The sequence below is a fragment of the Peromyscus maniculatus genome, chromosome 13, assembly GCF_049852395.1.
Source record: "Peromyscus maniculatus bairdii isolate BWxNUB_F1_BW_parent chromosome 13, HU_Pman_BW_mat_3.1, whole genome shotgun sequence".
In the NCBI taxonomy this organism is placed as follows: domain Eukaryota; kingdom Metazoa; phylum Chordata; class Mammalia; order Rodentia; family Cricetidae; genus Peromyscus; species Peromyscus maniculatus.
Genome location: NC_134864.1, coordinates 59,376,173 through 59,398,886, shown reverse-complemented (window position 1 = coordinate 59,398,886; position 22,714 = coordinate 59,376,173). Strand labels below are relative to the sequence as shown.

Here is a 22,714-nt window from a genome sequence, read left to right as displayed (position 1 = left end):
TGATAAAGCCTAGACGCATGGAAATGCCCTGGGGGATCTTTAATTTTATTTTTATTTGAGTGTGTGTGCCTGTGTGCACGTGTGTGTAAATGTACAAATGTGGGGGTCAGAGGACGACCTTCAGAAGCCAGCCCTCATCTTCCTCCTCATTTGACACACGGGTCTCTCTGCTGCTAAGTGAGGCGGCCACGCTGGCCTTTGAACTTCCGGGGAGTCTCCTGTGGTGCCTCCCACACAGCCACGGGCACACTGGGATTACAGATCCTTGTGCTACTGCACGTGGCTTTTGCGAGTCCTGGGGATCCAAACTCAGGTCCGGCCCTGTCCTGAGAGATTTAATATGGTTTCCTGAGTCGTGAGAATTGGGCATCCTCAAGCATAAGAACACCCTGCCAAAGCTTTCTGACACTGGACAGACTCCTCAGATTGGGACACTTATGTTATCAAAGACATTAGCAGTTCCTCCTTAGTCCTTCTAAATAAACCCATGATGGACACAAAAGTCCTCACACCAGGGAACCTGGGGGCCACTTTCCGCATCACCAAACAAGGAAGCATCCACATATGGCCTTTCTAACCTGACCAATGGGACAGAAAGCAAATGCACTGTAATGAATCCGATTCATCATCTTCGGCTTAGGGAGGCTGACGGAGAAACAGTAGCCTCCCAAGACCTGACTTACAGATTGCTGTGAGTGGTAACAGAACTGGAAGACAGTCACAGAATGGAACCCCTCAGAGATACCAGGTATGAGAGAGGCACCCTCCCACCTACAGGGTGTTCTCCGACAGACATGGACTCCTTGAGAATAAGCACCAGTGGCTGGGTCATGGACGTGCATGCGCCCATCATAGAACTGGACTTGAGGGAAAAAATGTTTCCCGAACCCAACTTTACGCAGCTTGGCAGTTAGAGCTATTCTTTTCTCAGGTGGACTAACAGCCCTTCGGACCCTCACATGATCTTCTGGCTCCTGAGAACAAAGAAAGGCAAGAGCAGGGTCCTTCGGGACAAACACCCCCAAACACCTTTGTTCTCAACACCAGAGAAGACACAGAGATGCGGCGTTCCGTCGACGGCGTAAGCACTGATCGTTTATTTGAGTGGCTGGCCTGCTGCTGGTATCATGCCTTCTCTACTGAACGTACACATTCATGATTTCTCACATAAACGTAGCTTGCTTTGCATACACATGCACTTCTGAAGGCTGTCTACATATTAAGTTATATAAAACTGATTTTTTTCCAGTGAATTATAAACTACAAACATAGAAAACAGTAACACATAGCTTGATCAGATGAGCGCCCTGTGTATCGCCTCTTGGTTGCTCCAGATTTAAGGTCTCTATGCCGTCTGGCCGTCTGACTGACCATCTCTCTAGCCCATCAGTGCTCCACCTCCTTTCATAGGGAAACTTGCTGGCTCCACACCCTTCCAAAGTCCCACAGCTTACCAAAGACACATCGCCCTGACCTGCTTCCTACTCACTAGTCCTGGTCACCAACATGCTTCACGCTCAGTCTTGAAATCACCCAAAGACTCCATCACTGTTAGCAAGTCAACGTGTCTTAGCTCACGGCATTTTCTCTAACCCCATAATCTGTCCTTATTGTTGCTCGGTACCGGGGATTGGACATAGGGCTTCATACTTGCTCAGTTCAACCACTCAACTCCATCTCCAGCCCCACTCCCTTTTGTGGGTGGGGGTGAAATAGGATCTCACACAAGCCAGGCTGGCTTCGAACTCACTCTGTAACCAAGGCTGGCCTTCAACTCCTGATCTTCCTCCCTCTGCCTCGAGAGTCCTAGGATAGGGGCATACACTATCACGACTACACCCCCCAGCCCTCTTTTTACTTTTTATTTTGAAAGACATGCTCACTAAGTTGCCCAGACTGGCCTTGAATACACTCTGTAGTCCAGGTGTGCCTTGAACTTTTCATCTTCCTGCCTCAGGCTCCCACGCGGCTGGGATGGCTGGCCTACACCGCCAGCCCCAGCCTCTGTATTCCTTAGTGCTAATCCTGGATCATGCCTCAGCTTCCTCCCCAAATTATACGCTTCCACTTTAAGCACAACTGTTCCAACATGGCTTCTCTTACTACCTTACGGGTGACATGATGTTTGACTTTTACTCCCTGAATGCCAACGGACAAAACATGTGTCGTAACCTTTGGCCTACTTCTTATGCACCATTTTTTAACTCTATATTCCTCTACTGTCTTCCCTGCCAAATTCAAGATTGTTTAAAAAGCAAACTTCAGTCAGATGGAAATGCAGAAACGTGATGCTCTGAGACACAAAAGAGATGACGGGAGAAGCAGCAGGAACATCCAGCACAAGAACAAGGTGACTCACCAGCCACACAACATTGAGTCCTTGAGTTGAGGTTTGCAGTCGTTTGGAAGACGTCTTTCCACACTCAGCTTAGTGCCCTGTCCTCCGAACCCGCTTTGGATGCTCCACCACACTGCACTTGGCCACACCATAAGCTTCTGGCATGGTGTCCCATCTGCCTCGCTGCCCCTCCCCCTGACCTGGACGGTGGACAGAGGGCGGGCAGAGTCTACTTAGGCATCTCCCATTTGACAGGACACTACATCCAACACATGGTGCCTATTCAACACGTGCCTCAGAAGATCACAGGGGCATAATGACTTGATTTATTTTAGACTTTCTGCTGAAGCCTATGACCCCAAAGGGACAAGATCTGCCTCTCTGAGGGTGGCCTGCAGGTTTCTGTGGCAAGACAGAACAGAACATCTTCTAAGGTTTAGACAGGTGGGGGCCATGTTTTCTTATCTCTCTTGTACACCTCTAACTTGACTGACAGATCAGCCTTCATCCTTCATGGGGGAGGCTTGGCCTTGCTTCAAAGTCTTCCTGTCCATTCTGTTGCTCTCAATTAGGACCATATTTGCTGTTAAATCCAGTGAGTGAGAAAAGTGGGTCTATGAGAAGGTGGAAACAGGAAGTGAAATTCAGCTGGTGTTCCACCTGCACCCCCTCTACCAAGGCTGCCTGCTGTGGAATTTTGTTTTCTGTGACACCTCACCTACAGTAAGACCCAAAAGGTGGCATTAATGTGACCCAGAAAGTGTCCCCCAAATGAGCACTCTTGGGAGCTCAGTGATTTGTCAAACAGAGACATCAACTCTGAGTGTTTTTTGAAGTCTATATTTGTCTCTGGCTAGCCTCAACACATGCATGGAATGATTAGAGACTCCATTAAAATAAAACTCCTGGTACAAAACATTCCAGGCATGGGAAATGGGAGTGCTGGACCTGCCCCTGGAATCAGAAAACACAGCTGGTGATGCTCGTGAACAGGCCAGAGCAAGCCGGAAGCCGGGGTGGGAGGTATGCTAGCCCTGCTCCTAAAAATGGGAGGGTTGAAAGTGGAGTGGGGGGGGGAACAGCTCCATCCACGGGCTTCACAAGGAACGGGAAGAGGAAGCTAGATCACAGTGCCCAGACTTTCCTAGTACGAATTCTCGAAGAGACTGAGGTAGGCCGGGAGGGTCACTCCCCGGCCATGTTCCGGGACAAGAACCTGGGTTCGAGGGAAAGTCGGTTCAGAGGGAGAGAAGAAGTCGCCGCATTTCCACCAGGGCTGGGTGGGGACTTTCTACCTTTCTCGGGTCACTAGAAGCCTGGCCTCAGGCACCGCCCACTGCGTGTGGGCCGCTGGGCATCTAGAAGAGCGACACACGGTCAAGACCAGGCCGGCGGAAGAGGCAGGAGAGTGCCTGTTACCATGGGGTACCAGAATTCCCAGGCAGCGCTGACCCCTCGATGCTTGAAGCGTTTTCCCTTTTCCTCTGAGGTCCACGGCCGTTCCCTGGAGGCAGCACAGGGTGGGGTCTGCAGGGCACACACTCCAGCCGGGGAAGAGCGAGCAGTGCTCAGAGAGCCCTTTCCAGGGCAGCAGGAAGGTTTGCCACACTCCGAGGAGGGCGCAGGAAAGGTCAGAAAGCGCCATTCACTCTGAGAAACCACAGGGAGTCGCTTTTCCGCTGCCCACCCCGCCTGCTGCGGCTCCCTGCCCTGGCCACAGCCCCGCCCCCTCCCAGGACCTCCCACAGCCCCGCCCCCTCCCAGGACCTCCACTTCTCTCCCGCCGTGCCCCCCTTTAATCAAGCCCGCCTTCCTCCTCCTCCTTTCTCCACCCTGAGATGTCTTAGTGTCAGGCAGGCCAGCTTCCTCTGGCCATCGTCCGCCCGCCGGGACTTGGCTGGTACCCTTCATCCTCATCGGGTTTTAGCCGCCTCCGTGGATGGCAGTGCATCCTAGTGGACCCCAGAGGTCAAAGGTTCCGACTCAAACAATGACACTGAGGGCCAAATGACCTTGGGCAAGTTACTGCCCCCCCTACCCCCGCACCCCCCACCCCCACCCCTACCCCCGCTCAGAACCATCGTTTCTGCCAAATTAGCCTAATAGTACCTTCCTCCTGAACTGCTTTGAAAGCACCTGGCATGGCCCCTGCTGGGTGGTTAGCTCTCACCAACTGCTGCCCATTACAACTAACCCATCTTTTTACTCTTTCCCCAACATGCCCTTCTGGCTGGCCGAAGGGAAAAAGAAGTAAAGACAGGGTGGGGTGGAGGTGGGTGGGTCTGGGAGGAGATGAAGTGGGCACTTGACAAGTCTGGCCTAAATTCCAGAGTAATCAAAGCGGCATCAGCCAAACCTGTGAAAGCAAACTTGTCCAGGGGCCAGACAAACGCCTCCCGCAGCCAGTTCTGGGTCTAGAGACGCACAGGACCAGAGGTCCAAAGGGAAACAGGCCGACCGCTGAGCGAAGAGTGACTGGGAGCTGGTGGGACAGGGAGCTTACCGTGGCCACAACCATTTGAAGTTAGCTACTGGGTAACAAAACGTAGTCGAGGCCAGCCCCAGTACACTGGTCACCAGGGGTGTCTCTGGCCTCCTGCTAGGGAGTGTCTGGGAGCTTGGGACGGGGACTGGTAGTCAGGGAGAAAGTCCACAAGGGTTCTAAACACGAGGGACACTTGGAAAACACTATACAGAGAAGATCATGAGCGAAATGTCCAGCTGCCAAACACCCAGAAGTAAAACCTGTGCCGCCAGCATCTAGTGAGATACGCTGCTGGTGTGTAAGACAACAGTGAAATCCCACACCCACACCTGTACGGGAAACTCAGTGATCGGAGGCGGCTTTTCAATTTGGACTTTTTTTTATTTTATTTTATAATTTAATTTAATCTTACATATCAGCCACGGATTCCCTTGTTCTCCCCCCTCCCACCCACACACACACCCCACCTTCCCTCCAGGCCGCCCCCCATTCCCATCTCCTCCAGGGCAAAGACTCCCCTGGAGATTGAGTTCAACCTGGTAGATTCAGTCCAGGCAGGTCCAGTCCCCTCCTCCCAGGCTGAGCCAAGTGTCCCTGTATAAGCCCCAGGTTCCAAACAGCCAACTCATGCACTGAGTACAGGACCTGGTCCCATTGCCTAGGTGTCTCCCAGACAATTCAAGCTGATCAACTGTCTCACTTATCCAGAGGGCCTGATCCAGTTGGGGGCTCCTCAGCTATTGGTTCATAGTTCATGTGTTTCCATTCGTTTGGCTATTTGTCCCTGTGCTTTATCCAACCTTGGTCTCAACAATTCTCGCTCATACAAACCCTCCTCTTTCTCGCCAATTGGACTCCTGGAGCTCCACTTGGGGCCTGGCCATGGATCTCTGCATCCAGAATGCAAGCTTGTACAACCACTTTGGAAATCAATAAGGCGCTTTCTTAGAAAATTGGGAATCAATCTCCCCCAAGACCCAGCTATACCACTCTTGGGCATATACCCAAGGAATGCTCAATCAAAGCACAAGGACACTTGCTCAGCTATGTTCATATCAGCATTGTTTGTAATAACCAAAACCTGGAAACAACCTAGATGCCCTTCAACTGAAGAATGGATAAATAAAATGTGGTACATATACACAATGGAGTACTACTCAGCAGAGAAAAACAATGACATCATACGGTTTGCAGGCAAATGGATGGATCTAGAAAAAAATCATCCTGAGTGAGGTAACCCAGACTCAGAAAGACAAACATGGTATGTACTCACTCATAGGAGGATACTAGATGTAAAATAAAGATGACTAGACTCCTACTCACAATTTGGACTTTTTATATCGTGACTTAAAAATGACAAAGGGACAAAAGATAGTTACAAAATGAAAGAAGGATTTTCTAAGATTTGTGGTGAACCTGGAGAGGAGGGATGAAAGGATGCTGTGCTCAATTCTTTTTTTTTTTTTTTTTTTGGTTTTTTTGGTTTTTTTGGTTTTTTGAGACAGGGTTTCTCTGCGTAGCTTTGCGCCTTTCCTGGAACTCACTTGGTAGCCCAGGCTGGCCTCGAACTCACGGAGATCCGCCTGCCTCTGCCTCCTGAGTGCTGGGATTAAAGGCGTGCACCACCACCGCCCGGCCTGTGCTCAACTCTTGAATCCCTATTTTAGCAAAGGCAGCAAGCATGTATCTGTGAGTTCATCAGGCTCCAAAAACCAAACCCCAAATTGACGCACAGATCTGTTTGGTGAGCGCACATTTTTTTTAAAAATATAAATTAGAATATCTTGGTTTTGGTTGGCTTTTTACTTCGTTTTGTTTTTGTTTTTGTTTTGCTTTGCTTTGCTTTTGGGTTGGTGGGATGGGGGCTTTGATGAAGGCAGTCAGTCCCTCATGTAGCCCCAAGCCCAGGCTGACCTCAAACTCGCTCTGTCAAGGCTGCCTTTGAACTTCGGATCCTCCCACCTCCTGACTGCTGGGGTTACAAGCGTGGGCCATCGCTCCCTGAAACATCTTTATGGGGGCCACAGTGGCTGCCACTATTCTCAGACGCCTCTTTGTGTCCCAACTCCACAGGCGTCTGAGTTGTCAAGTGAATCTGTACTTTCCAAAGCAGGACTGTGCCTTCCCAAAAGCAATGCAACTGGGAACCAATAAGCTGCCATGTGAAGACAGGCTCTGAGGCATGTGTAACGTCACCAACTGATATGGGCAACTTCTGACACCAGGCATTTTAATTCCATGTGGAAAAGTGAAAGATCTTGTTCTAAAAGGGCGTAAGACGCTGTGCTTGCATATTGCTAAAACAAGAATACCCAAGGCTGGGTAAGGAATAAAAAGGGGGGTTATTTGGAAAGTCCAAAGAGCATGATGCTGCCATCTGGCTGTGTCCCAACATGGGGAAGCAGAAAGGGGACTGGGCTCTGTGGAAGAGGCCAAGCATGTAGATGTCATGACTTTATAACAACCCTGCCCCGCGTCAGCTGAGACAGCACCCATCCATCCCTCAGGGCGAATCCCCCTTGACCTCCAGCTGATGGTGAGAAGTCCCACCTCCCAACACCACCATGCTGGGAGCCAAGCCTCCAGCACGTGAACCTTCGGAGGCTAAGCCATATCCACATCATGGCAGAAATAGAAAGGGTAAAGGTGCTAGATCAAACCAAGGGATGCATGCCAGAGATGTTCAGAGAACTAAGGTTTGTGATCTAGAAAGAGCCATCCCTAGAGAGTCACTGATACTGGCTGTGGTCTTCTGGGTACTGGACACTTCCCATGAGTACCACTCACAGTGGGTAGGAACTATAATATCCTCATCACCCAGGAGAAACAGAAGCACAAGGAGGCGCTTTTCCCAGGGTCACATGCAGCTCATAGACAACAGAGCCACCGCCCAGGTAGTCCGCTCACCACAGCTTATGTTCACAACCACTATCTACTCTGATGCATCTCGTGAATAAACCCACTACCAGGTCATACAGGCTTCATGCAAATATCCTTTAGGAACCCCAAATTTTCTCATACTAGTTAGTTCAAGGCTCATTAAGCCAACTCTGGTGCAATATTGTTTTGTAAAATCTGAGTGAAAGTAATATCTTCTGAGAGAGAGAGAGAGAGAGAGAGAGAGAGAGAGAGAGAGAGAGAGAGAGAGAGAGAAGTCTACCATATTTAAATAACAGGTATGGTTTTTCAGCTAGGGTAAAGTAACAAATGTGGGGATTGGGTTTATAAATTGATCCCCCATGAGCTTAAGTAATATGAATTTGGTTCTCTAATTGTACCGAGAAAAATAAAGGTTCTCAGTGATGTAGATGCACATTGATGTTTGAACAGAGTTAGCTACAAGGTGATTGGGTACTGTGGAATATCTGCGTCCTCTCCGAGGTAACCCAGGCCCAGAAAGACAAACACCATATGCTCACTCTCATATGGGTCCTAGCTTCACATTTTTAGGTTTCTGTGTTCATGTTGAAGTGAGTGTCTGTAGACATCAGGAAATGAGACAGGAGCTATAGGGGGGGGGCGTGTAAGGGAAAGGTCTCGGGGTGGGGGTGGGGTAACATGCGCTATGAAAGTAAAGATGAGAATAATAGGGAAAAACAGGGTGCGGGATAGAGGACAGGTGGGGGCCAGAGGGAGGGTCAACCAAAACTAAGGATATATATTTTTTTAAAGCCATATAGAGAACCTATTACTTTATATGCTAACTAAAAAATAATTTTTTTAAAGAAAGAATTTGAGCAGAGGCATCCTGCATGGATGGAGAATGCAGTTCCCAGAAGCCATAAATGTTTAAATGAAAATCCCAGTGTGGGATTAGTTGTGTCCCCCTACCACACACACACACACACACACACACACACACAATGATCCCAAAGCAACAACAGTTAATGTCATCGCTCTTAGTCAAACCAAGATGGTAAGACCCTCTTGCTGGAGATATCACACGCTATAGATACAGGCTACAGACAAATCAAGTCAGAACTGAGCTGGAAGCTTCCTCCCCACTGGCTGGTATTTTAGTGCCAGAAGGGACTATGAAAGGTGTTACGAGGGAATAGGATGGGGGGATAGAGGGAGGGGAGCGGGGGTCAGCAGTCTTACCCAGCTGTGGACCCTGAGTACTATATGATCTGCCAGGCAAGACGTGCCCATTAGTGCCAAGGGGGCATGATCGTTTTGGAGATAACCAACTCCTTTCTAGTTGTTCTTGTCTTGAGGCCGGCTGCACAAGAAGGAATACTTATCTAGAACTATGCATGTGGAGTCACGGGTCCTGGAGGTAATGTACTACAACATTATGCTAACAGAACATGAAGCCAAACGACCTTCTAAATGCTTACATTTCAATAAATTACATTTTAAAATAAAAATTGGACACCTTAATAATCATTGTATACTTTTAACATATCATTTCAGATAAGTCTATAAATGCAGGAGAAAGATGATTTTTAAACCTGAAAATATAAAACCAGGGGTGGGTTTAATAACAACAATAAAAAATGCTTATATTTATAGCTTAGACTAGCTCCTCTTCACAGCTCGGGCATAGAAGCATCTCTTTTTGCAATGTGCGATGGTTCATATGGAGGCTTATGAATGGTCACGGTCTGAAAAGATGTGGCCATTGAGTGCTTAGTCCTAAACAGGGAAATTATTACCACATCTTCCAAAGCCCAAAGCCTGGAAACAACATGGAAGAAGTAGACCTATTTTAAGAGCCAAAAGATAGGGAATCATGCTATAAAATGCTGTCGTCTGGGTATGGCACAGCCATGTCTATCACGAACACAAATTAGCTATGACCATCTACACAAGACCAGCATAGAGAAGGAGAAGAGGGGGAGGAAGAGAGGGGGAGGGAAGGAAGGGAGGGAGGGAAGGAGGGAGGGAGTAAGGAGGGAGGGAGAGCTATTTAGAAAGAAGAGGATCATTAGAAGTAGAAGGAAATAAGAAAGAGTAATCGATGGGGTTATGTGATCATCACAACATATCGTGTGTATGTATTAAATTATCAAAAAATAATTAAAAAGTAGTATCTAGTCCATTACCAAAAAAATTGAGCATATGCAAAGTTGTTTAACTAGGCATTTGTAAATGAAAAAAATACTAATATATCACATTATTGTTCAATAACATGAACATAAAGTGCACATTTTTAAACATTTTAAAATACTGAGGTACACCTTCCATTTCTCCAGTGGGATTTTACACACTTCCTAGGATGCTATGTTCCCCTTTTGGGAATCTACTACCTTAGATCAAGGACCTTATCTCAGGACTGGATCAACTAATGTGGACCAGTGTCTTCCAGCCATTTAAGATGACCCACATCAAGAATAATGTCTCACACTGTGCAGTGGTACTTCAAGGAGGATACACTGGAATGTATCAGAGCAAGCCTCATGGGCAACCTGTGACCAGGTCAAGCCTGTTCTTTCATGCCCTGCCTTAGGAACATCCTCTAATTTATCTAATAGCATGAACTAGGATTGGTTGCGTCACTTCTGAGGTCTAGGCAAGTAGAAGAGACTGGAAATGTTATTAATCACATGACAGGCTCCAAGCCAAAGATAGCCTTTAACACCTGATTTAAGGCAAACTGTCCAACTCTTCCCCTTCATTTGGGTCTTCTTCCCAAAAAGTCATCTCTTGCCAGAGAAAGCCCCACCACATAAAGAAGCCATGCTCAGACTAACAGACTTGTGAGTGGAGAACCCCAAAATAATTTTAGCCTTCCCTGTCAAGACACTCAGCTAATAGGACCTCCCAACTAATCCCAGATGTCCTGAAATGGCCAAGGCTACCCCACTGCGCCCTGCCAGGATTCCTAACCCAGACAAGCTGTGAGCATAACAGAGTAGCTGTTGCCTGCTGGTTTGCCAGCAGCTGTCAGTCTCTGAGATCTGAAGTTCTCTGTTACTACAGAAAGACACATTCTGTTTACTGTTCAACGGCCGTATCTATTTTCTAACTCAAGGCAACTAGGCGGTCACTGATATCCACTATATGAGGAACCCTGTCAACAAGAACATTTATTAAACCCTACCCCTTTTCCCAACAAACAGCCAGCTACTATATTTGCAGAATAATGGTCGCTTCACTGCCCCCTGAAAAGCAAGTCTTCGGTTCTGTCTTCTCTCAGAAACAAGATGACTTCGGACGTCACTCAGTCACCATTACTCCTCTCTGCTCATCAAGCCAGGTGCCCTACCTACCTGGCAGCTACCTTGCCCCTCCCATCTAACCTATCATCCATCCTCAAGTGGCCTGTCTCCCTATCTCCAGTCTGTATCTCCTGCCCTCCCACCACATACACAAGAAATCCACACATACACAGTATCATGTTCACTGCTCATCTTGAGCTCATGAGTTCTTGCTCATCTCTTCATGCAACCTGAAGAAGTTTCCAGTCTTCTCATGATGTCCAGCGTCCCATGGCCAGTCTCAGCTAAAATGTCACTATCACTGCAGAGGCCTTGCCTGTCTCTTCAGTGGGGAGTCATAGCTCACTGCTGGCTTCCTTCTCAGCAGGCTTCTTGGTTTATAAGGACCAATTGACTCACCTTCTCTACCAGACCACTGTTTACCTCTCCACTACCCTGCAGGCTTATGAAGACAGTGACTGAGCCTATATTCAACACCAGTGCATCCCTTGTACCCAGCACAGTGCTTGGAAACCGTGCCTGTCGATACCGAGTGAGTATTACGACTTGTGCATCATAGATCAGTGGGCTGATGACATTCCCTATTCACACATCAGAACATCTGTTCCAGTCTGACCGAGAGCCAGTCCTCAAAGTGTGGTCCCCAAACAGCAGTGCTACCAACTCCTGGAAATTCACTAGAGGTGCAGACCCTTGGGCCCCTCCTGGGACATGCCAGATCAGAAACCCCGGGGTGATGGCCATCAGCCTGTATTAATGTGCACGCTAAGATTCTGTTGCACACTGAAGTATAAAGAAACGATGCCAGAGACTATTCTGGAGGTTTTGTGGGGTTGTCCATCAGTGTGGAAGATGGTCTTACATTAAAGGTGACTAAGAAAATTTGTAGAGAAGAGTGAGAAGTCAGATGCCTTGAGAGGCATCATGTTAAACTAATGCCTGGTGGATGGGAATCTTATTGTCTTTCATATAGTAACATGTTATAAATCACTAATGTATGAGGAAATATGCAGTCCAAGAGCTTTCCAACTTATTTGGCCACTGAATTACTACCTCTTCTCCCTCCTTAGGAGGGAGTCTCGTTCTGGACTCTGGGAAACACACTTGGAAAATGCTGCCATGGCACACACACTCCTCTATGGTGGTATTTTATTTGTACTGAAATGTGATTTTAATTGTATGTTAATAAATAAAGTTGCCCGGGAGTCAGAGCTATTAGAGCCATAGCAAGAGCATGACAGTGGTGGTGCACGCCTTTAATCCCAGCACTTGGTAGGCAGAGCTAGGTAGATCTCTGTGTGTTCAAGGATACAGCCAGCATTGGAGACATACACCTTTAATCTCAATAACAACCATAGAAGACCTGGAGGTCTGTACAGACAGGTAGTGACGAGACAGTCATGTGTTTGGGTTTACAACCAATGAGAAGGCAGAACAGAAAGACTATATAAAGACAAACGACAGGAAGTAGGTCCTTTTTGGAGAGGTCTCTTGGCTGAAGAGGCTAGCTGCAGGGCAAGGCTCTTAGCTCTGATCTCTTGGCTTTCTTCTTTGCATTGGCTCTGTGTTTCTTATTTAATAAGACGGTTGGTTACATCTGCCTCAACACCATTCCAGGCCAGTGCGCCCAGTGCATGCTAACACGGTCGAGCCAATAATGTACGAACCATCGAAGGCGCCACTTCCAGCTCTATGCATCCTCATCTCTTGTGATCTTAGCTTTGAAAATCAATGCTTACTATTAAGCATATCCACACATACACACACGGGGCGGGGGGCGGGGGGGGGCGGAGAACTCTGGCCTTTATGGAGCCTGAAATGTTATAAAGACAGACAGGGAAGAACAGAGACTGGGTCAATTATGAGCCGAATGGCAGTTTCTAGCACAGTTTCAAGTCTCCTGTATGGAGTGAGCAGCAGGGGAAATCCCCAACTCAGGCCATCCTCATGGAGCTGCAGAGAACCGGTTCCCATCCAGGCCCCGGTGTAATGGAGTGGGTGGAGATTCCCAATGATGGAGTTGCAAACTGTGCAGGTGACTGATAAACTACTGGTCCCAGCTGACAATCAGTAACCTTGAGAAAGCTGAGCCAGCTTGGGAAGAGGAAGTTAAAATATTCAGACCAAACATCCCGTGTTTACTTAATCAGGGCTAATGATTGGCTTCTTAATGAAATTTTACAGGCTCAGTTGAACACAGAAAACATTTGCTTCCCTAAAAGCAAATAGGACTGTTTGCACTGTAACCAGACATCTGGAGCCCAGAGGTCCCCAGCCTGCAGGAGTGAGTGCAGAGGCAGATCTGTGCACGGCTTCTGATGATAGCCAGAGGAGGGGGCGATCTGGGACCAACAAGCTTGGAAGGTGCAGGACTTAATGCCACAGACACTGATAAATTTTGGGCAGTTGTGCCAAGCATGGCATTTCATAGAGCAAAGGTGACCAAGGAAGCTAACACTAAGTCTACGGTGAGTCCAGAGTAGCTAGGAAGGCTTTGGGGTGGAGCCAACACTAAGTCTACGGTGAGTCCAGAGTATCTATTTAGGAAGGCTTTGGGGTGGAGCTAACTGCAACCACTTTGCATTTCAAGGCAGTCTGTTCTTCCTCCAGTGATATGTTTAACAAAATTCAACAAAATAAAACAAAAAAAAAGTCCTTAAGGCAAGAGAAGAAAGATGAATAGATGGAACAGAATAGGGTTTTTTGTTTGTTTGTTTGTTTGTTTTACTCTGTGTGTGTGTGTTTATGTGTCTGTGTATAAGTCAGAAATCAACTTTCAGGAGTCGAGTCTCTCCTCCTGCTGTGTATTCTGAGGATTGAACTCCAAGTACCAGACCTGCTGCCCAATAATTGTCTCCACCCACTGAGCCACGTCACCAGACCCCGGAGGACAGGATTTTTAATAAACCATCCTAAACTGTTTTTTACTTTTACCTACTTCTATTTTTAATGAGTGTGCATGTACAAGGCACACAAGTAGTATGGCACACACGTGAGGTAACAGGATACCTTGGGGAGTCAGTTCTCTCCTTCCACCATACAGGTCCCAGGGATTGAAAACAAGCCACCGAGCTTGGTGACAAGCGCCTCTACACACTGAGCCTTTCCGCCACCACTGAACTAGTCTATAGAATACTGCCATTGCTAATGTGTGTCATGATACATTTGTATGGAAAGCCATCGACTGCACACTAAGAGAACTCCAAGGTTGATTATGGTCTTCAGGTGATGGTCACGTGACAGGCAGCGGCTCACTGACTGTAACAGATGCATCATTGGGGGAAGCGTTGGCAGTCAGGGGCTGTGCGTGTGGGTGGCCAGGGCTGTACGGATACTGTCACTACTTTCTACCTAGTTTTCCTGTGAACCTAGAACCACACTAAAATATCAAGTCTGTTTCTAAAATATTCAATAAGATGAAATTTTATGATACTTTAGCCATGTTTAGTATAAGACAATTGGCCAGATCATAAATTAATCTTACTAGCATTCTGTCCCTAATATTACCACTCCTAATGGCTTAAAGATGGTGGCTGATGAAGGTGGTGGGAAGCTTTACAGGCTCTCCATTGTCCCTACACCGTCATCAGACGTTGTCCCAACAGCAGTGACCATTGCTGTAAGGGTGCTGGCCAAAAGGGAAGGTTCCCCCACAGAACACAGCCACTGCTACACTGATGCTCTGCACATTGTAATCCAGGAGGCAGGGGCCATGTCCTGTAGTGGTCCCTGACATGGAAAGAACATGGCCGATGCTCCCTCATCATCTACAGATTAAATGGAGTGAACTAGCTATGGCTGAGTAGAAAATTCATCTGGTTTTAAATAATTAAGTTTAATAAGGAGATAACACTCATCAAACATAATAATTTACATGAAAAAGACCAATTTTTAAGTTGGTGTAAGACTGAAGTCTGACAATCTTTAGAAACAAGAGGTTCATACCATAGGCCCCAAATGGAATTCTACAAAATTCAAAACAGAGTCACTGATGTGGTCTTTTTAGACAGTATCACATTTAACTAAGGCCTTCTGAGTCATTATTCCAAACAATGGTGACAAAATCTCCCTCAGCATCTATTATACCTATATTTATATCTACAAATATCCAAAGCGCTTCCTACGTGAAATCCATCCTCTAGTAAGTATTCTTTTCAGGAACAATACAGAGCATGAGTGTATGCTGATATGGGGGAAACCTTTGAAACCTATAAAAATTTACTATTTTTCAAGTAAATTTGACAAAATGTTAATGTTTAATGTTTGGGATGGGTTCATAGTTACTCTCTGAATAATGTTTGACATTGTGATGGTTGTTCTTGGTTGTCAACTTGACGGCAACTGAAATTAACTAAAACCCATTTGGCTGGGTACACCTGAGAGGGAATTTTCTTGATTAGATCATCTGAAGTGGAAAGATCCACCATGATGCAGATCTTTCAATGTGGAAGATCCACCTCTATTCTGGGCCATACCCTCTGGCCGCAGCCTACAAAAAAGACATGGAAAAAGGAAGCTTGCTCTTCACCTGCTAGCCCTCACTCTTGTTGACAAGGTCATTCCTTCACGGGCATTAAAGTCTTCTTCTTTGGGATTCCGACATCCAGCCTCATGGACTGAACAACTGCTGGATTCTTGGATTTTCCATTGGTAGGCAGCCATTGTTGGACTAGCTGGACCACAACCTGTAAACCATCTAATAAATCCCATATACAGTCATTCTCCCAGTTCTGTTCCTCTAGAGAACCCTGACTAATACAGACATCTTTCACATGACATTAATCTGGGGCTGGAGAGATGGCTTTGAGAAAAAGAGCAGCAAACTGCTCTCACAGAGGACCCGGGTGCAGTTCCCAGAACCTACATGGTGGCCCATAACCATCTGGAACTACAGAGCCAATGCCCTCTTATGCCCTCCACAGACAATAGGTATGCACGTGAGAAGAGTCCTTGTGTGACAAAGGAGAATGCCACTCTGCAAGTCACTATGGGCCTCGAGTGCTATGCACTGAAATGCCATCTGTACTTATTCACACAGACATGCCCAGACCAATCACAAGCTCACACTGCCCACTTGTCTTATTCTTTAGAAAGCCCCTGCTTGTAAAACGGCAGTTTCTTTTTCTCTCATTTGCATCTGGAGATTAACAATCCTCCACCACCTAAATTATTTCCTGGAGTCAAAAACTATAGCACTAATGGTTTCTTCCCTTTTGCCTATTGTGAGGTCTTTGCTTTTAACTTAAGATGTATCCCAGTTACAGTCATATATGGCCCCTCCTATCACGGAACAGAGAAGGTAAAGTAAAGTATATCAGTATACTTGGGTCAAACTTTATTGCAAATAATAACTATTATGTGGATAACAAATTTATTTTTGTATAAAAGAGATATATCAAAGTAAACAAGTTGGGGACAACTCAACTATTTGAGATTACTAATTAGTATGTACCGAGTATTAGATGATATTGAAGAGTCTTTGCTAATTTTATTTGATATAATAATGAGCATGTGTGCATACATATGCATCTGTGTGTGCATGCACGTGTTTCTGTCAGTGGATCTTTTTAACGAGAAATAAATACCTCACATTTGGTATCACTCAGGAGCCACAAATCTTGGAAACGCAGGCTTTCACAACTGGAAGACAAGACTCTCTACACCTACTTCAGGCTGGGAAGGAGCTATAATGCACATGTATGTACAGTGTAACGGGATCTCTAACACTAAAATGGGGAGTGGGAGGGAGACAGTGCCACGAATTATTACTGTTAGCCAGGGGCACAAAACAGGGGGGGGGGCACGCCTTTAATCCCAGCACTCGGGAGGCCTCTAGCAGTTATCGCCTGTGGGAGCTCTGCCTGACGGCCCTTCAGGAACCGCATCTGTGAAGACAGCTCACTGTGAAGACAGTCCTGTCTACTATTGTCTTTGGGGCTGAAATCTTATTTTCTATAGCTTACAACCGCCTGCCATAATGACAAGTCTGCTCCAGTTTAATGCGACAGTGGTCACTTGAGCTGTGTGCAGCGGGCTCCCGTCCTAAAGCATCGACATTTCCCTCACTCCCTCCCCCATCCTCACCACTCGCCGTGGACAGGCCCCTATTTGTCTCTGTCCTGGTCGCTGTATGGCACAGTAAGACCATCCTCACGGCGTCAGGGCGCTGTGACATGACCCTGAAGTATGTCCTTACTAAGTTCCAAGTCTGATTTCAGGGTCTCTGAAGTCTGGGATGTTGTGATACAAATTGAGATGCTATTCTCTACCTTAAGCTCAGTGTGGTCATTCCAGTGGAAGTTGCTAAACGTTCCTAGTGATCAGTCACATCTGGACCAGTTGACATATGTATCTTAGACTATACAACAGTTATCCCACATTTCTAGGCTCTGATGCACCACTCACGACAGAGGCAACAGAAGGATCCAGGGTGATTGTCCTGACATCTTCCTCAAATCAATCTACATTCTCTCAGCTTTCATAACAGAACATCCACCTCCCAGCTGAGCCCTGGGGAACACTCGACCAGCCAGTTGCTTTCTCTGGCTCAGCAATCTGTCCTCTTTGGAAAACTAAAACGTAGGCCACGACAAAGTAGCTCAACATCAGCGATGGGGGCCGACTGGTTCTCTCAATGTGTTGCAAGGACTTCAGGATAACCGAACACATGAGAAGGAAGGACAGCGAAGCCAGGCCAGAGCTGAGCCTAGCTAACTCGGTGAGGTAGATGGGCACAATTCAAGCAATTTGTACCGATCGGCAGCACTTGTTCCTTTTCCAAAAGAAACAAAGGCCATTCAGAGGTCAGTACGGTTTCCTGAGGTGCGGCTAAAGAGAAGTTCTGTTCGCCTGTGAGCACTAGGAAAAGGTAGTAACCTCCCCTTAGGCTTGCCGAGGCTCGGCCCACAGCCACCAAATAGTCCGGGCAAATTCCTGTGATGTCAAAGCTCCTGACAGTGAACTTGCTTCCTAGCCTCCTGGTCACACCCCACGGGCCCTGGACCAACGCCCAGCTGCCTCTGCCAGCCCTCGGTCCCTGACTTCATCCCGGTTTACCTCGCAAAAATGCATCTCAAAAACACCGTCCTCTTGTTTCCCTGCCAGCTGGGGAGAAGCTGCCAAAAGGCCTTCCAGAGAGCCACACCACACCAGTCCCTGCTGCCTCAGAACAAAGGCTGCTCCAAAAGGCCTGCCTGGGAAGGGAGCCGCCAGCAGACCTGATAGAGATACCACCTCAGAGACGATTATTGCCCCGGGGCAAAGCTCTGCTTACACTGAAGACAAACTTGACTCTCTCTTCTGTTCAGTCTTTTCTGCTGAACACTAAACTTGAAAGAGGACTCTTCCCCTAAGGGATCTGAGTACTTTGATAATCAGATTATGTTAAGCGAATTAGCACCGTGTCCTACACCTAATTGCTTGTTGGGCCTAACTCTAAGAAACTACCCAAAGCGCCCAGGAATGCTTTTCCCCTTTGTCTAGGGCAGGTGACTGATTTTACGGAAACTTTGCAGATAAAGCATGGGTGTTAATCTTTTGATGGATGTGCCACAGGCCGTTTTAGGAATTCAGTGAAATGCCTTGACCCTTTCCTCAGAAAAAAATGCAAGATGTTCAAGCACACCCGTGGTGTAGACAACTTCAGAGGGGGTGGAGAGCTGCGGAGTTCAGTGGTTCATCCCAGGGTCACGGGCTCCCTGGAACAAGAACCAGCAGACTCTTCCTCTAAAGGCCAGGGCATGAGTGGGTCTGCCTCTCCCAGTGCCTCGGCTCAGCCAGTGCAGTGAGTGTGAAAGCAGAACAGACAGTGTGTGTAAGATGGGTGGCCACGCTCCAACAAAACTGTCTGTGGACACTTGAGTTTCAACTTCTTACCGATCACTCATGTCAAAAAGTTACTCTCCTCATCTCTTTTCAATCGTTGAAAAAAGTCAAAAGCTTTCATATCTGCGGGCCCACAGGCACAGGTCGCCACACTCCACTAGAGAGCCAAGGTGTGTCGCATCAGAAAAGAACACTGACGTCATGTTCTTCTTCACTCTCACTGCCTTCTTAATGGGGGCCGGAACCCCTTCCTTGAGGATATACGCGGCACACCCCAGGAGTGGCCGTGGTCAGGCCGACACTGTCACCAGGAGAAATCACAGGCATGCTCCTAACACACGAGAGGGGTGCAGGTCACTCAGAATGCGATGCGGGCCACTCTGTATATCGAGTCCACTGTCAGATCTGTTGCTGTGTCTTAAGAAGTAGACGGATAGGCTATAAAGTAGGGTTTTTCCTTCTGGCCTCAACTCAGTCACAATTTTTGCTTTTTCTGTGGTGGAAAAGTGAATGAGGGTGACCAACGGGGAAAGTATAATACCCTAGGCTTCAGAATGGTCCTTCTAACTATAGAAAAGTTCATGGAGAAGTATAGGATTTACAGCTGGGGAAGTGTTTACATGGTTCCTTAAACTACTGTGTGATGCTTTAATTTATGAGTCGATTAGAATAAAGTCATTTTAAGCATACATATGACTGCATCCTACATTTGATTGGTTTTTTTCTTTTTTGCATAGTGCTGAGGGTCCAATACAGGCCTTGTGTGTCCTAGGCAAGTACTGTCCCACAGAGTGATGACTTCTTCAGTCCTTGGTCCTTTAAATTTCTACAACTCTATTTCAATGTGCTTGATTTAGTCTAACCCTAGAGTTTCACTGAGTTGGGTTTTTAAAACAGTAGTCTAAAAAGCAGCAGGTGTCTCTGTACTACAGAGGTCCACAGCACAGAAAATGTCAACGAGCCCTTGCTTGCCCCAGAAGAGGACCCGCTCAGCCATGGCATCTCTTACCAGTGCGTTCACATCTTCGGTCTTGTGGATGAGCATGCGAATCTCTTCTGGATCACCACTGAAGATGGCCTGGACCAGTGGTGGCTGCAAAAATAAGAGACCGAGAATTAGGACTGTTATTAATATATAGGTTTGCATTCACATGCAGACAGCAAGAAGGAGATCTGTTCCCTCTAAGTTTATTGAAGAATTTTCAATGAGCAGGCAAAAATAAATAAGACCCGGGCTACATTCACAGAGGAGTCTACTGGAGGAGAGGTTTACATCATAAAGAAATAACTTCAATACAACCTGAAAGCCATATCACATAGTCACTGTTTGGGGCTATAAACTAAAATAAAGTAGAATAAGAAAATCTCCCATAATTCAAAGCATCTGTGATAGACCCTTAAAGTCCCTGACAAGGATACGACCACACGCAGGATTTCTATAGTCAGTCCCTGTTATGGACTAGACCTTGTCACTCCCAATGCGAATGTTGAAGTATAACTCTGAAAGTCACTGAACACAGGGCCCCTGAGACCTTGTTGGGAGGCTCTAGCAGGGGATCACAGCTACTCCTGGACCCTCGACAGAAGACTGGTCCTACGTCCTCATCCAACCAAATGCACAGCTTTGCGAGGGATGCATATGGAACAGGAAGGAAGGAAACACACACCTAGCAAGCCAGATCAGCTGAATCAACCCTGGCTATCAACGGCATGGCAGACAGATCCTGCAGCCAGATTGCCCTCACCTCCAAGACAGGGCCTTTATGGAGGAAGATTACGACCTAAACACTTGGCCAACCTTTGAAAACACCATGCAGTCGTTCCCAGGTGCTTTCATAGCTTTAGCTGGCAAGTACTGACTGTTTTACGACGGTTACATCCACAAACAAGATATAACAAAACCTAGTTAGAGAACAAGGGGTGGGCACCTAGGAGAATCTCTGACACAGCAGAAGGAGCTGTAAAATGTGATAAAGACCCAGCTGCAGGGGCAGTGAGCTCCGTGAGTATGAGGAGGGTAAGGACGGGGTAGCCAAAGAGCTTGGAGGAAGGCACCCCATAACAACTGGGTGTATGTTTACAGATGGAGGAGGAAGGGCACTCCATCCTAAAGAGAAGGTGTGCGAAGGGGCACACCTATGCATCGAACCTGCCAGCCAGAAACCATCGCTAACTGGTAAACCAGTGCAGTGTGGGATAAAGGAGAGCAAATGGTGCCTCAGGGGCTGAGGCTGGGCTTGCACCACAAGGTGACAGAGCTTCCCAGCCAGCTCCACCATTTCCCAGCTGCACGCGGAGACCGTTTCCCACGCGGAATCTGGGCGTGAGCAGAGTCACCACTGGCCACCCCCCTCAGAGGAGAAAGCTCTCTGAGGTCATTCGATTCTACATAAATAATGTTTTCAAAGGAGAAAATGTTTCTTGGTGTCAATATGGAATAGTCAGCCTCTTTCCCCCCTAACCTTCAAATCTTGGCAAGCTACAGACAGGCATTTACTTACAGCTTTTGGGAATGTCGTAGTCCTAACTGGGTGACAGCGGCGTCCCAAGTTTGACTCAGTATAAGAATCACCTGAGATGCTTATTAAATAAGATCCCTGAGCCCCTTTCCTCAGGGTTCTGGCTGAGTTTATCTAGAGAAGGGGGCCGTGAATCTGGATTCTTAACAAGACACCATCTAACTCTTTGAAGCTGGCAGTGAACGCTAACCTCAAGGGATGCCCCTGGCTTCATCCACCTCCATCTCTCCTTTCATTTGGAAGTCTTAGTCCTCATTTCTCCCCTAAGAACCTTCCTCTCGCTTCTCTCCTCCCCGCCCCCCCTCATCTTTGCCATAGGATTTTTGTTTGTTTGTTTGATTTGCTTTTTTGAGACAGAGGGTTCTGTAGCCCAGGCTTTCTTACAGATTCAGGATTCTTTTTTTTTTAATCTGTGTATGTGTAGATGTGTGCATGCGCATGAGTGTAGGCACACATATGGAGGTCAGAAGACAACCCTGAGTGTTGGCCCTCCGTTCCCACCTCGACTGAGACAGTCTCTTTGGTGTGCACTGCTGCTCCCGGCAGCCCACACGCTCCTGGGGATGCCCTCGTCCCGGCCTCCCACCTCACCAGTCCTCCGGGGTTACAGACGCATGCTACCATGCCCAGGTTTTACAAGGGGATTCGAACTCGGGTCCTCACACCGTACGGCGTGCTTTACCCACTTCGGATCACCCCAGCTCTCCTGTTGGTTTCGATATCAATTAGTGTTAGTTTGGTCGACCAATATAAACATTACCAGTAAGATATGCCAAGAGTCCTTGCGATAACACACCATATAACACATATCAAATTGCAGGTGAATGTTTCCACCTGCCATGAATCTGTCCGTGAATAACCCCTCCCCGGTCATGTCAGCAAATGGACAAGCATGCCTCTTTCCTACCCACTCATCTCTCAACCCTGCTATCTGCCAAGGTACAGGGAGAGTTTTTCACATTGTCAACCACTAAACATCAAAAATAGATGGTTTAGAAAAAAAAGACAAGCTTTCTACAGGTCCAGTCTTAGCTGGTGGCTCTGCAGAAGCCTTCCCGATACCTCTCTGCTAACCAAGTCTCCGGTGGGCCACACTCATCTTTTCACACTGCTCTGTCTTCCGGGCTCCATCACACTGTTGGGTTCAGTTTCTGCCTAACAACAGCCACTCGACAGACAACAGCCATAAGGCAACATGGAGAGGCAGAGTCTGGCAAGATTGTCGTGATAAATCAACAGAGGTCTCACAACAACAGCTGACAAGCTCAGGTTCTAAGGTGCAGGCCCAGCCCAGGCATGCCGGCACCAGTGGTCAGTCACCCCACAGGAACGTGGTGAGCGAGCAAGCGGGCGGGCGGGGCCTCTCACTCAGGAGCGCAGGGAA

The 22,714-nt window shown here is 47.3% G+C and overlaps 1 protein-coding gene across 2 annotated transcripts in view; it reads right to left on the bottom strand.

The window, feature by feature from the left end:
* Ankrd44 (ankyrin repeat domain 44) overlaps nt 1-22,714 on the bottom strand; it is a 276,558-nt gene that overhangs the window by 145,854 nt on the left and 107,990 nt on the right. For both annotated transcript variants that reach the window (XM_015993765.3, XM_006974874.4), the window contains exon 2: nt 19,821-19,904. In XM_015993765.3, coding sequence (XP_015849251.3) covers nt 19,821-19,904 — 84 coding nt within the window. The remainder of the gene's footprint in view (nt 1-19,820; nt 19,905-22,714) is intronic.